The sequence below is a fragment of the Cercospora kikuchii genome (genome assembly GCF_019650295.1).
Source record: "Cercospora kikuchii DNA, contig_00004, whole genome shotgun sequence".
NCBI lineage: Eukaryota > Fungi > Ascomycota > Dothideomycetes > Mycosphaerellales > Mycosphaerellaceae > Cercospora > Cercospora kikuchii.
In genome coordinates, this window is record NW_025408585.1 from 2,662,153 (window position 1) to 2,674,983 (window position 12,831).

Here is a 12,831-nt window from a genome sequence, read left to right on the forward strand (position 1 = left end):
AATGTGCAGTGATCGCACGTCTACGATCCACACTGAAACCAACATGAAACTCAGTCACATGCACGGCCGGCTCAGAATACGATGGCGTGTGATTGGTGAGACCAGATGGGAGGTTCTCGTGGAAAAGACTGTACATGGAGGTGGAAGACGGCGTGTCCTGGTACATGCTGAGTCAGATACTTGGCAAAGCTACTCTACAGTGACCTCAGCTCAAAGCTCGAGGTGTTTTATTACCGCACTTGCCATCTGCTTCCTTCTTTCTAACACTGAAATCACAAGAGATGGGGCCAATACTGTGCAGAGCACAAAGCATCAGCAAAATGTTCTCCATCCCCTTCAAGATTCTTGCTGTTTCAGTCCTAATCCCGCTCCAGCCCGACGCTCGTCCTTGTGCTGTGCAGGTGTCTTTAGAAGGCTCCGAAGAGCCTCGATCCTGTGATATATTAGCTCAGGGCTCTGTAGCCGGCACGTCGATTTGATGTCCATACTTCACGTCGCCGTCCAACTGACCAAGCTTTTCCACCTGCTTGCTGTATTCGGCCAGCTCCTCAGCCGTCATATTTTCGAAGTAACCAGCGAGCTCACGAATGTGTTTGAAACGCTCCTCCTCTCCAGCTTCCTTGAACAGGGTTTCGACCGAGTCGAAAAGGGCTATGCACGGATTAGCGAGTCGAGTCACATATCATTCACGGCGGCGGGAGTAACATACTGTCACTGGCCGCGGTCTCTTCTTCGGTTGGAGGACAACCCTCCGGAAGACGCATGCGCGAAGCCCAGAGTCGGATCATGGCCTCTCTGAGCAATTTGTTTTTCGCGGCGAGCTTCTTCCCTTCCTCGATGAGCTTCTTTGTTTGCTCGCGGAGCATCTTTTCCTCCTCGATGAGCTCGCTGTCTACGGGCTGAAGGTCGTCGACATTGCTGGCTCCTGTGTCCATCTGGCCTGGCTTCGGACTTGACATTGATGCAGTGTCGTTCTTTGGTGCCATCTTCGGAAGTGCAGCACACGTTGATGTTGCAGCTTGATAGCAGTAGCAGTGGCATATATATTCTGGATTCAGCAAACGTTCAGGGCCCCAACGCCTTCAGTCACCAGTCGACAATCGCCCAAACAACAATGAGAGCCCACTCAACCAGTAAACGCCCAGAACATTCCAGAGGCATCCGTCTTTGAGAGACCACGTTCTCACCTTGGACCCAAGATTTCAGCGACGCCGCCCAAAACAGCAGCAGAGGAGCGAATTCGCAAATTGGTGCCAGCCAGGTACTTTAAGCAATGCTACCAGAAGCAAGCTCGCAACCGAGCACATCGCCTCCTGACACTCGACAAAACGACTTGTGAGAAGCCGAACACCCATTTACTCAGAAACGACTGCCTTGTGTCGAAAGATATTGCTCAAATTTCCTGTTGCCGTGATTGAGAGGCTTACACGTAATCAACAGGAAATCAGTCAGCGAATTAGAGAACAACTGCAGCCGGGTGTGAGCAACGCCGAAGTTCTGTCATTGCCTACAAAGGAAGACAAGGAGCTGCACATGGTCCAAGGCGTTCGTTTCTTGATACAACATATCCAAAGTAACCTGTTTCACTCGTTACTCCGCAAGTTATTTTGCTCGAAGATGCCATTCGCATTCTACGTTCGTGTTCACTGAAACGCTTGCGCCTCGGATCGCTCTCTCCTAATGGCCTTTGCTCAAAGCTATACCTCTGTTCCATGGTGCACGGAAAGAAGTTGCCGACAGTGAAAGAGAAAGCGAGCCGGAGCAGTACAAACAGGCGAGCCTCATGCTCAATTGTGTATTTAGGCAACGATGCAAGACCTTGACTGATGGACAACCTATCGGCGTCTCATGAATCGACCGATTCACATTCCTCATGGCTCTGATTTCATTGCCATCTTGATCTAGGCAACCTGCGGCGTATGGAAACTGCTCGATCCAACTCGCGACAGCCATGATGAGGGCGCTGCCTTCAAACTCCTCCCATTTCGATCTCTCTGAGTGGCCTAGAGCCCTGGTAGTACGTCGTTCGCTGCCGCTTGTGCGGGCGAGGCTGGCCGAACAGCGTAGCAGGAATCTTCTCTGGCTCAGCTGCCAGCCCCAGCTCGACGATCGCAGAATCTACCGCGACACTCTTCCATGCTTCATGCACCGCCCAGAGCAGTGGGCCGTCACCATACTTGAAGCAATGCTGAAATGCGGCCTCAGCAAGACGGAGGAATTTGATCTTGTTGAGCTTGCGGTACGGAGCGAGCTCCTCCTTCTTGTCCTGCGGTCGAAGACCGTACATGCTTGCAAATTCCACACTCTTCTGCTCTTCGTGTATTCCACAGGCTAAATAGTAGGGGTTCTCGTCGAAGCTTGCCGAGAAAATGTGGTAACGATCTTGGAATTGAGAAGAGCTCCACTTATCCATGCCGCCAGTCCGCGCGATGGTGCGCACGAGAAAGCTGAATGTGAATCTCATCGCACCTCGTCCAGCTTTGGCTTCGATTTCAACGCATTGTTCCTTGTACTTGGGGAGATTGAGCTTGCTGAAGAATGGCGAGACCGATGGCCAGGTGTGCCAAAGCTCAATCGACCCCATGGTGTAGATGTACCAACGCATGAAGGCACCAGGATCTCGGTCCATGTGCATGGAATGTTTTCTCTTTTGAAACTCGGACTCCTCCACGTCAAGATAAATGGCCTCTTCGGCGCTGAGATAGTGAGTTGGCCATTTTTGTGTTCTCTCAGTCTCTCCCTTCGCGTTCTGTTCATCGGTTTTGTTGTCGAATGCGCCATTGGTATACGGCATGTCGAGTCTGGGCTTTAACGCCTCAATGCGACGCGCGTTGTTGGCGGCGATGTTGGCCCAGAAGGCGTTGAGTACGGAGGAACCCATCACGCATAAGGCAGCAGAAGCTTCGCGGTTGGAAGTGCCACAGAGGTAGTTGTCGGAAGCGATGTTGCTCGAGGACGCCTCCCAGTCGTGATCGATACGTGTGCGATGTTGAAAGAAAGAAGAGCACGTGGATTCTTTATCGAAATTTATTGCGCGTGTGCAGGCGAAAACTCAATGCCAAAGCGTCGCTGTTCACTTAGCAAAGTTGGTTGGCCCGCTGGAGAACGTGGGGCTTTCACCTGAATTGAATATGCTTGCATGCCTAGACCAGGCAACGACTGAGAGAAGTCGTGGAGACAGCTTTGTGATCGATTCAACAAGCCTGACACCTCTCACAGTACGAAGTAAAGTGTCGTCCTTCGTTGTTCCGAGTTTCACGATCAGTCGTTGGAGCTGACAGGCGATGCAAAAGAGAACTCGGAAGTTTCTTCGTCCCATGATCGATCCCTGCTCTATGTGGAGAAATTTAGCATTCATGTGCGTAGAGTTCGATCCTTACGAGGGTCATACTTAAGAATAGCATCTTTCACACAGCTTGAGGAGTTTGAGGAACACGACGGGCGAAGCATCGAGACGTTTCGTCGACCAGATATGCAAGCAGCCGGTATGTTCAGTAGCACCAGTGGAATGGAGCTCGATAATTAAAGCAATTTACTTGATGATTGGAGATCCGAAGCAGAGACTTTAGCCACTTGTTGACTACCATCGTCGCTACCTTCCTGATCCGCCGCGTTTCCTTTGCTCTCAACGCTTCAGTCGCAGAATCTTGTGCACGCAGCAATTTCAAGGCATCCTCCAACGTGCGTCTAATCCGATCACTGTTGTAGCGCAAGATGATCAGCGACCTGCAGTACATTCTGCAAAGCTGTCGACACATATGTCAGATCACGTTCACGCTGCAATGGAAGGAGAACTTACGAGATACTGGTGACACGCTGCGACCCCAGAGGTAATGTCCGACAAAGCTCTTGCATCTGCAATCTTGGAGCCGCACTCGAGATCGACGTTCCAGACTTGGAGCTTCTGGGTGGCAGGGAGTGCTGGATCGACTTGAGACGGTGCGATGCTGTTAATATTCTGACGTGGACTGGGAGAGCTAGCTTGTTGTCTCGAGTCTCGATCGTCCACCTTTCTCTCAGGCAATTCCGCGCGATATCTATAGAACTCAATTTGTAGTTCCACGGCGAGCTTTTGAATCTATTCTGTGCGGCCCTCCTGGGCTCATTGCTTTAGCTGATCCGTGGTGATATCGAAGATTGACGTGTTCGCTCCCTACTTTTTCTTCTGTTCCAGGACGGTGGTGTCAACGCTTGGAAGGAGATCCGTCACTGACTGAACAAGGTCGGCGAGAGACTTGTTTGGCTAGGCTGGTCAATTGGCCGGGTCAACAAGAGCATGCAGTGCGGGTGTGAGGTACGGCATCTTCAAAATGCAGGAGGGCATCGCGCTGCTCTTGCTGTGAAATCGTACTGGATATGGTGTGCGAGGTGAATGACTCCGAGCAGGTGGCGTCAGTCTTGTGGCACTGCCAAATTCGCTGCCAAGCTCAGCCCCTTTCCCTCCCTTTTCGAGAGCTTTCTCGCTGCTGAAACGCGCTGTGCAACTTTCGAGCATTGCTCGCAACCGAGAGGCGCCGGCCCCATCGAAGTTCCTCACTGCATCCAGCTCGTTTACGGTCGACATCTTCTCCTTCCTCGAGAATCTCCCCGCTGCCGGGACGCACCTATCAACACATACAAATTTGCCGCCACCAACAGGGAAACAAGCAACGGCCCAGCTGAATCTCCAGTAGCTACTTCGCGTAACAGGCGCCATGGCACAACAAGGCTGCTCGAGATGCGGAGAGCCGGTGCAGAAGGCCATGAGACAGTGCATGAACTGTGGTCAGAAGATTGAGGACATCTGGGAGGAATATGGCTCAGGAAGCAGCAGTGGAGAGGACAATGAAACCAGCGTTCGCGAGGAGGCGCCAACTCTGACCCAAGATCTTGAGGCCATTGAGATCTCCCATCAATCCGAGCTGGACGATTCGCTAGCTCAGCGAGGTTGTCGGGTACTGCAAGAGAATGGATCGATCTCTGTTCTCAAGTATGGGTCAAAGTAATCCCTTTCGAGTGCACCCGCCGCAGATCACAATGCCAAAGGACCCTCGATGGCCGTCTGGTCGCGATCCGACGATTCAAACATGACTGCACTTGACATCGGTCGAACGCATCTCGAGAACATCATCGTAGGTCTGGACTGGCAGGCTACGCGACAACAAGAAGAGCTACAAGACTCCAGTCTACCGCGTACGCCCCTCGCTACATCGATCACAAGCTTCATTGGGACTCAAGCAGCTGGGCATCCTAAGCCAATGTGGCACAAGTCGCCAAACTCGACCGCCGAAACACAGTGGATTCAATTCCTCGAGCGTGCGCATGCTGAAGGCCAGGAAGTTACGGTCGTCGTCAGAGGTATCTGTGGATACTCTGTCTGGCCTGACAGTTTCGGGAGTATCCTGGGCCGCTTTGGTGGCGGCTCTAATCCTTTGGTCGTTCGACTCGGCTTCGCTCTTCGCCGCAACTTTGTGGCCTACGCGAACTGTTGCCTTCCGCCTGGAGATCACCCATTCCTCCTTCCAAAGAACGTCACAGTCAATGCTCGCGGCTTCCATCACACCGCACTGGTCAACATTCGTGCCTTGCATGATGAGTACAACGCACGCATCGTTGACCCGTTAGCGCATCGGCTGAACAGATGGTTTTGGGAAGAAGCAGCTGCACGCAACGGACATGGCGGAATGGGTGCTGAAGTGGCTCTGCGCGTCAAGAACATCCGCAGCCATGACAGGAACAGAATAGTAGCTGGATAATAGGAAGTGATAAGGCAAATGGTGGAATGAGCTTAGAGCACCAATGGAATGATGTGTCGGAGGAAATAGAAAACAGAGATGGTAAGCAATGATGATTGCACAGGCAATATCATCTACTTAGATGCAACAGGCGAGAAAGATATCGTCAACTCCACTATCGGCTTTCCAGAGTTCATAGCTGAGTAACCATAAGACCAGAACAAATGGCGTTCAAACTACCGTCCAAATATGTCTAATTCTTGCCAATTATTGTCAATTATCTGTGCTATCTTTTATTATTGCTAATTCTATCTAAATAGTCCCGAACCCGAGCTGCAGAAACTCTGAAGGCCCAGAACTTTCTCCCCTGCCCCTTCCCCCTCTATCTCAGCACCACATTATCAGCTGACAATACATCATCGCGCTTGGACGATTTGAAACGATGAATTGAATGCATATACGCGTCGTGTTGAATTGAGATGGTTTGTTACGCTAGCTATTACTACGAGAACCCCTCGGCCTCATCCCAGGGCCGCCCAAGATCGGAGACTGATGGTAATGGAGATCACATGCTCCAGTCAAAAGAGTCTGAATGCTCAGGCCTATCAATAAACGAGAGCCTCAGATGTATCCAGAAGCTGCAAGAAATTCTGACAGGGAAGCTGCTATGTCTACCGCTTTCGCAGAGCTACTTTCTTGGTCTGCCATGGACTCGTCGACATGTACACTGTCATCTGGACAGTTCACTTCCTACCGTCATTCCATGACCCGCGAACTTATCATGACCGGCTTGCAAAATCCCCGTCGTCACTGGCACTGCCCTGTGGATTGATGACGATCTCACGAACTCCAATCTGGACGATCTCTCCTTGCCGGTACGCATTCAACAATTGAATATATTGCCCCAGTATTTCGCAACGCCAAAACTCAAATCTATCATGAATATCGGTTCACAAGCCACCTAGCTACACAATTGACGTTCTCCGAGACAAGTCGATATCCTCACTACGAGACCTCTCGAGCCATCCCGTGCCACATGGATCGAGGTTGGCACGCCTCATTCACTTCCGCCGATACGACTAGTGAAGGCACGCGGTCTATTCACTGACTCCTCGAGCCAGACATTTGCTCTCCGGTCTTGTACCTGCTTTCTTCCCCTGACTTTCGAAAATCAGCAGCGGAATATTCACAAAGATGTCCTCGCCACTGCCATCGTCGCCCAAGGCCACGACACTACCGTCACAGAAGGATGCAGTCAACATGTCTCTGCACTTTCGGGCGCCAGCGATCGTCGTGCCCAACCTCCTCGAGTCGCCAGAAATCACCATCAAAGTTTTAGATAAGGGCCATAAGAAGGATTTCAGAGCTCCACGAGCTCTCATCTGTGCCAAATCCGAATACTTCGAGGCGGCGTTCTTGAATGAAATGAAGGAAACGCAGACGCGAGTGCTCGAACTTGCTGAAGACGCAGACGTTACTCACGCTATGATGAAACTCTTCATCACTTGGCTGCACACGGGCCTCGTGTATGCAGATGATGTGGATGGTATTCCGGCGATTGCGTCTGATTATGGCTACATCGCAGCCCCTGGCACTAAGCGTCCTGCCACAGGTCAGACATCCGCTTCTCACATTGTTAAACCTTTATCGACTGACAAGCCCATAGAAGCCCCTGAAGACGAGCCCGCAGCGAAGCGAAGCAAAGGTGAAGACATTCCGGAAATGCCAGACACGGAAACTCAAGGCTGTGAGAGCTCAAATGCTGCTGAGAACTCCACAGCTGCTCCGCAAGATACCCCAGTCCGAGACCCAAGGGATCCAATCACATGGTCATACCGCTCTCTATTCGAAATCTACGTCTTTGCTGATCGATACGACACTGTGGCTCTTCGCAACCAGATCATCAACATAATCCAGTACAAGCTTGTAGAGCTCAAACATTTCCCCGGGCGCTCTGAGAGCATCGAATACGCAGTCAAGAACCTTCGTTCCGAATGTCCACTCCGTAGGCTCCTCTGTGGTTGGTTCAGCACATGCATCCGAGCCAAGAGCTTCACAGGTCGCCGCGAAGCCATGATCAAGTTTCTTACCGGCTGCCCATCCGAGTTTTTGGCCGAATGCATGACCTCCATGATGGCGTTCTGGGACTGTAGAACTTGTCCTTCGAATCACGACTGCGTGCTCCAAGGACACGATGAGGATGACGGAGTAGAGCTCTGCAAGTGGCATCCATGTACCTTTCATGAGCACGGCAAGGAGGGAAAGGAGGCGCGGTGGGCGTGTGAGAGGTTGTGGGAGGCGCTGGACAGGGTATCGGACTGGCGTGTGGGTGGACATGACAATGTGGAACGCCGTGTATACGACTAGTTGAGTGGAAGTCTGACGTCCATTGTTGCAAAGAGCAGAAATAAGTGTGGCGAAGTTTGCTGGCGATCGTCTCAGGCAATGCTACATTGCCGCACGGCGTATGGTAACAAGATCGACGTTTACCGTGGCAGGAAAGGGACACGCGGGAGTTTCTCGTTGTTGTACGTGAAGGAGCCAAGGAGGCGTGATGACCGAATCAAGTAGACTGAGAAGGAGGACGAAGTCGAGGAGTTCGAGATCGATGTTTTCACTTGGAGGTACGATGCTGTCGCACCGGCCATTTGCCGCTTGCTACTGTAGCATAATCCGTTCCATTCTTCATCATCCTGCCGGCAAAAGTATTCATACTCACAGCCACCATCATCGCTAATCCCAACACGACGCAACGCCACCACATTCCACTTCTTGAACGCAAAACACAAAAAGCCATACTTCAACACCGCCCACTAGGACGTCTGCAATGTGGCCTGCTTCACCCCTTCTGTCACCTCTTTCACCGCATCATCCGCAGAAGGCTTCTCCGCACCGTCCTTCGCCGAAGCCTCTACACCCTCGCCAACGCCCTCTGCCTGCGCCGCCGCTCTCTCAGCAGCCTTCTTGGCCTTCTTCTTATCCTTGTCAGCTTTTCGTGCCGCCTTCTTTTTCGCTTCCTCCTCCTTTGCCTTCTTCAACTCATCACCACCAAACATCTCCTTCCAGACTTGTTCCTGCTCAGGCTTGATGTTCTTGAACAAATGTGCTGCCTTGCCGATCTTGTGGCCAGCAGGAATGCTCTCCGCCTGCCAGTCATCAGGGATGATGAGAAGCTCCGCTTGCAATTGTGAAAGAATGCTCTTTGTTGTGCCCGGCATGTAGGGTGCGATGATGGAAGCGAGGAGATGGATGTGCTGAACTGCAATGTTGACAACAGCATCGCATCGGGCGCGCTCGTTCGTGAAGAGGTTGTTGTCGAGTCGATTCGACTGGAGCAGAAGATTGCCAAGAGATGAGATCTCACGAGCAGTGATCAGACCAGCTTTGAGATGCACAGCGTCCATGTCGGCAATGTACTGTTTCACCTTTGCGTTCGTATCGGCAATGTGCTTCTTCAGGCCGGTAGACACATCTTCCGGTAGGCTGTCCTTGGGCCAGGCTGGAATGACGCTGTCGTAGTTTGCCGAGTTGACGAATTTGAGAACACGATTGACAAAGTTGCCAAAATTGGCGACGAGCTCGTTGTTGTTGGCGGCAATGAAAGCATCCCATTCGAATTCGGTGTCGGAGGTTTCAGGTCGTCGCAGAAGGAGGAAATATCGCCACACGTCAGGAGAAACGCCAGTCTCTTTTGCGCTATTGCCAAAGACACCGATATTTCTCGACTTGCTGAACTTTCCGCGTTCGTAGTTCAGGTACTCAGTTGTCGATAGCGTGTTGAGCATGGTCCACTTGTCGCCAGTTCCCAGCTGCGATGATGGAAATACGACAGTGTGGAATGGCACATTGTCCTTGCCCATGAACTGGTACAGCTGAACGTTCTCCGGATCCCGCCACCACTTCTCCCAGTGCTCTGTGTAGTTTGCTGTGATAGACACGTACCCAATGCAGGCGTCGAACCACACGTACATGACCTTGTCGTCGTATCCAGGCAGCGGAATTGGCGTTCCCCACTTCAGATCTCTCGTAATTCCTCGAGGCTTCAGCCCCTCTCTGATCCAGGCATTCGTGATGTTGATACCGTTGTCGCTCCACAATCCCTCGATCTGGCTCTTTGCATTCCACTGTGCTGTCTTATCCTGCAACTTGTCCAGCTGAAGGTACATGTGCTTTGTCTCGCGCACTTCCGGTGTCGCGCCATCGAGTTTGCAGCGTGGGTTCTTCAGATCCAGAGGATCGAGCAAATGACCACACTTGTCGCACTGATCTCCTCGCGCATCGTTGTAGCCACATAACGGACACTCTCCTTCGACGAACCGATCTGCGAGGAAAGAGTTGTGCTGTGTACAGTATGGCTGCTTTGTGGTCTGCTCTTCCAAGTAGCCATTCTTGTGCAGCTTGAGGAAGATGTCTTGCGCGATGTCGGTCTGCTGCTGGGTGGGTGTTCGGCCAAAGTGATCGAATTCGATTTCGAACCAGTCGTAGACTTCTTTGTGCAGTTTATTGTACTTGTCGCATAGTTGCTGTGGCGTGACTCCTTCTTCTATGGCTTTCGTCTCTGTTGCTGTGCCATACTCGTCTGTTCCGCAGACATACAACGTAGGCACTCCACGAGCCTTGCTGTAGCGCGAGAAGACATCTGCCGACAGTACCGAACCGATGATGTTGCCCAAGTGAGGGACGTTATTGACATATGGCAGAGCCGATGTGATCAGGACATTGCGCTTTCCATCTTCTGGCAAAATCACCTTTTTGCTGCCATCTGCTGTCGTGCTCATGTCGCGTGCTCGGCGTGGGTTTCGAGTGGTTTGGACGGTGTAGGCGGGGAGGAGGGAAGTGGCGAGAGCGTGAGGACGGAGTGAAGACTTGTAGTTGAAGTAATTTCGGTGAGCGAGTTTGGTATGAGCAGTGGTATTGTCAAGTCAAAGAAGTGGCCGACGACGTGTTTCGAGCTGGTCTCGGCGATCACAGTCATCGCGACTCCCAAAAGTTGCCCCTCCATGCATTGGCCAGCTGCAGGGTTAGGGCGGATCTACCCGAGATAAGAGCTGAATCAAGTCGAATCGAGCCAAATCAAATATTTGACTCCATTCCATTCCTACTTCTTCTGTTCCTCCTTGCTCTTCTTGCACGCACGAATATCTCATATACCATTTCAATTGCCTTTTTGATATCCATTGCAAAGTCTCGCGTCGACAATGCGCATGCTCATGGGGCGGGAATCGGCGCCTCGTGACCGTTACTCACCAGTCCCATTTGACTTCCCGAGAGGCCTGTCCGGATATCGAGACGGAAGGATTTGAGCACGCACGGCACTTAATGCCAGTCCTCACAACTTCACAATGATGGTCATACATCACATGCACGGATCAAGGGCCGCCTATCAGCTGTGTGGTTACACAAAGCACTGATACGTACCTCGAGCTGATGATACGAATGTGAAGTATTTGAGCAGCTCCACGGCCATGCTCTTGCCACCTCAGCACTGAGGTGCTTTCTCATTCTTATATCGGGCCATCATGCGCCTGATTCATACCACCTTCATCGCTTTTTGCGAGTTCGAGGGCGACCATGTTCCCGATTACGCCATCGTATCGCATCGCTGGGCGAGCAACGAAGTCTCGTTTCAGATATTCCTGGACACTGCCGTCAAGGATCGGGTGGGCACTGGATGGACCAAGATCATCCAAGGCTGTAGGATGGCCCGCGCTCGCAGAATTCGATGGCTATGGATTGATACTTGCTGCATCGACAAACGCAGCAGCGCCGAGCTGACCGAATCCGTGAATGCCATGTTCAGATACTATCAACAAGCACGCCAATGCTTTGTCTTCCTCCCAGATGTCCATGCTTGTCCTGCTGATACAGCAGAGCTTAAAGCACAAGTCAGCAAAAGCGTGTGGTTCACGAGGGGCTGGACACTGCAAGAGCTACTGGCCTCTACTATCGCCACTTTCTACAACTCTGACTTCAAACTTATTGGCCTCAAAGCCCGTGATAGCTCATTCTGCAGAACAGTATCACTAATCACTGGCGTTTCTCTTGCATACTTGCATGATCCTTCCGTGATAGGCAGCGCCAGCGTGGCCGAACGGATGCGCTGGGCCTCGTTGCGGAGAACAACCCGGGTAGAAGATATTGCGTATTGTCTATTGGGTTTGTTCGGCGTGAACATGCCTCTACTATACGGGGAAGAAACAAAAGCTTTCATGCGACTGCAGATTGAGATCCTCCGCAAGACAGAGGACGAAAGCATCTTCGCGTGGCACACTGCCACACGAGGCTGGAAGGGACTACTCGCGCCTTCGCCTGCTTCGTTCGCGGGCACTCGGGTTGTCGAAGTCCGAGAAATCCATAAACGTACACCCTCATCCATGACGAACAAAGGTCTACAGCTATCTCTCGCTCTCCAATGGGTTCCGCGTGAGCGCACAACAATTCTTCTCCCACTCAATTGCGTGGCCCTTCCGGACGATGGAAACACAGCCGAAGTCATTGATTACCAAATAGCGATTCGCATACAAGTCACGTCGACCCTCGATGCACACAATTCTGGCTTGAGGGTACTGGAAGGAGAAGTCCTGAGTGGGTCGAGTCATGAGAGGAAGCTGATTTTCCGACACATAAGCAACCGCATGTGTACTTTTGGATACACGAAAGCAGGCCGAACAACCACTAAGATGAGGTACGACGCGAACTGGATAAATCATGCGAGTGGTAACTGGAGTGCATATGGCTGTGCAAATGTGGTTGGTATCTTCCCTCGCGCCTCTGCTGGCAACGGAATGACTTTGCCGGTCTATTTCAAGCAGGACGGCATTTGATGGAGGCGACCACTGCGCGGATGCGTCCAGGCACAGTGGAGGGTTTTGGGCTTTACCGACAAGAGACAGTGGCACATATCCTCGAAGTCTTTGCTCATCTCAAATGCTGAAATTGACCCCGCGGCCATCTCTTCAATGCTCTATCAAGATGCCCATGCTAGACTTTCTAAGCGCAAGGACAGGACATAGTTGAGCTCTGGGTGGTCTGCGCGAGTTTGAACCATGTTGCCCCGTCAAGCTAAAGAATGGTACCTGGGACGTCGCAATCGTCTTCCGCGAAAGAGATAAGAGGG

At 51.8% G+C, this 12,831-nt stretch overlaps 6 protein-coding genes across 6 annotated transcripts; 3 read left to right on the plus strand and 3 right to left on the minus strand.

Annotated features, from left to right (window-relative positions):
* Nucleotides 1–336: 336 nt before the first annotated feature.
* CKM354_000727700 (uncharacterized protein) lies at nucleotides 337–986 on the minus strand (the record flags this gene model as incomplete). The annotated part of the gene is made up of 3 exons (XM_044802620.1): nucleotides 337–433; nucleotides 489–651; nucleotides 710–986. 3 exons carry the CDS (start codon nucleotides 984–986, stop codon nucleotides 337–339), a joined length of 537 nt encoding a protein of 178 aa, XP_044658555.1.
* A 983-nt stretch (nucleotides 987–1,969) lies between these two features.
* On the minus strand, nucleotides 1,970–2,881 carry CKM354_000727800 (uncharacterized protein; the record flags this gene model as incomplete). The annotated part of the gene is made up of 1 exon (XM_044802621.1): nucleotides 1,970–2,881. The coding sequence occupies one exon, from the start codon at nucleotides 2,879–2,881 to the stop codon at nucleotides 1,970–1,972; it is 912 nt and encodes a 303-aa protein (XP_044658556.1).
* Nucleotides 2,882–5,066: 2,185 nt separating this feature from the next.
* On the plus strand, nucleotides 5,067–5,735 carry CKM354_000727900 (uncharacterized protein; the record flags this gene model as incomplete). The annotated part of the gene is made up of 1 exon (XM_044802622.1): nucleotides 5,067–5,735. One exon carries the CDS (start codon nucleotides 5,067–5,069, stop codon nucleotides 5,733–5,735), a length of 669 nt encoding a protein of 222 aa, XP_044658557.1.
* A 1,173-nt stretch (nucleotides 5,736–6,908) lies between these two features.
* CKM354_000728000 (uncharacterized protein) lies at nucleotides 6,909–8,081 on the plus strand (the record flags this gene model as incomplete). Its single annotated transcript, XM_044802623.1, has 2 exons — nucleotides 6,909–7,326; nucleotides 7,381–8,081. The coding sequence occupies 2 exons, from the start codon at nucleotides 6,909–6,911 to the stop codon at nucleotides 8,079–8,081; spliced, it is 1,119 nt and encodes a 372-aa protein (XP_044658558.1).
* Nucleotides 8,082–8,527: 446 nt separating this feature from the next.
* On the minus strand, nucleotides 8,528–10,492 carry CKM354_000728100 (uncharacterized protein; the record flags this gene model as incomplete). The annotated part of the gene is made up of 1 exon (XM_044802624.1): nucleotides 8,528–10,492. One exon carries the CDS (start codon nucleotides 10,490–10,492, stop codon nucleotides 8,528–8,530), a length of 1,965 nt encoding a protein of 654 aa, XP_044658559.1.
* A 741-nt stretch (nucleotides 10,493–11,233) lies between these two features.
* On the plus strand, nucleotides 11,234–12,538 carry CKM354_000728200 (uncharacterized protein; the record flags this gene model as incomplete). The annotated part of the gene is made up of 1 exon (XM_044802625.1): nucleotides 11,234–12,538. The coding sequence occupies one exon, from the start codon at nucleotides 11,234–11,236 to the stop codon at nucleotides 12,536–12,538; it is 1,305 nt and encodes a 434-aa protein (XP_044658560.1).
* Nucleotides 12,539–12,831: the final 293 nt, after the last annotated feature.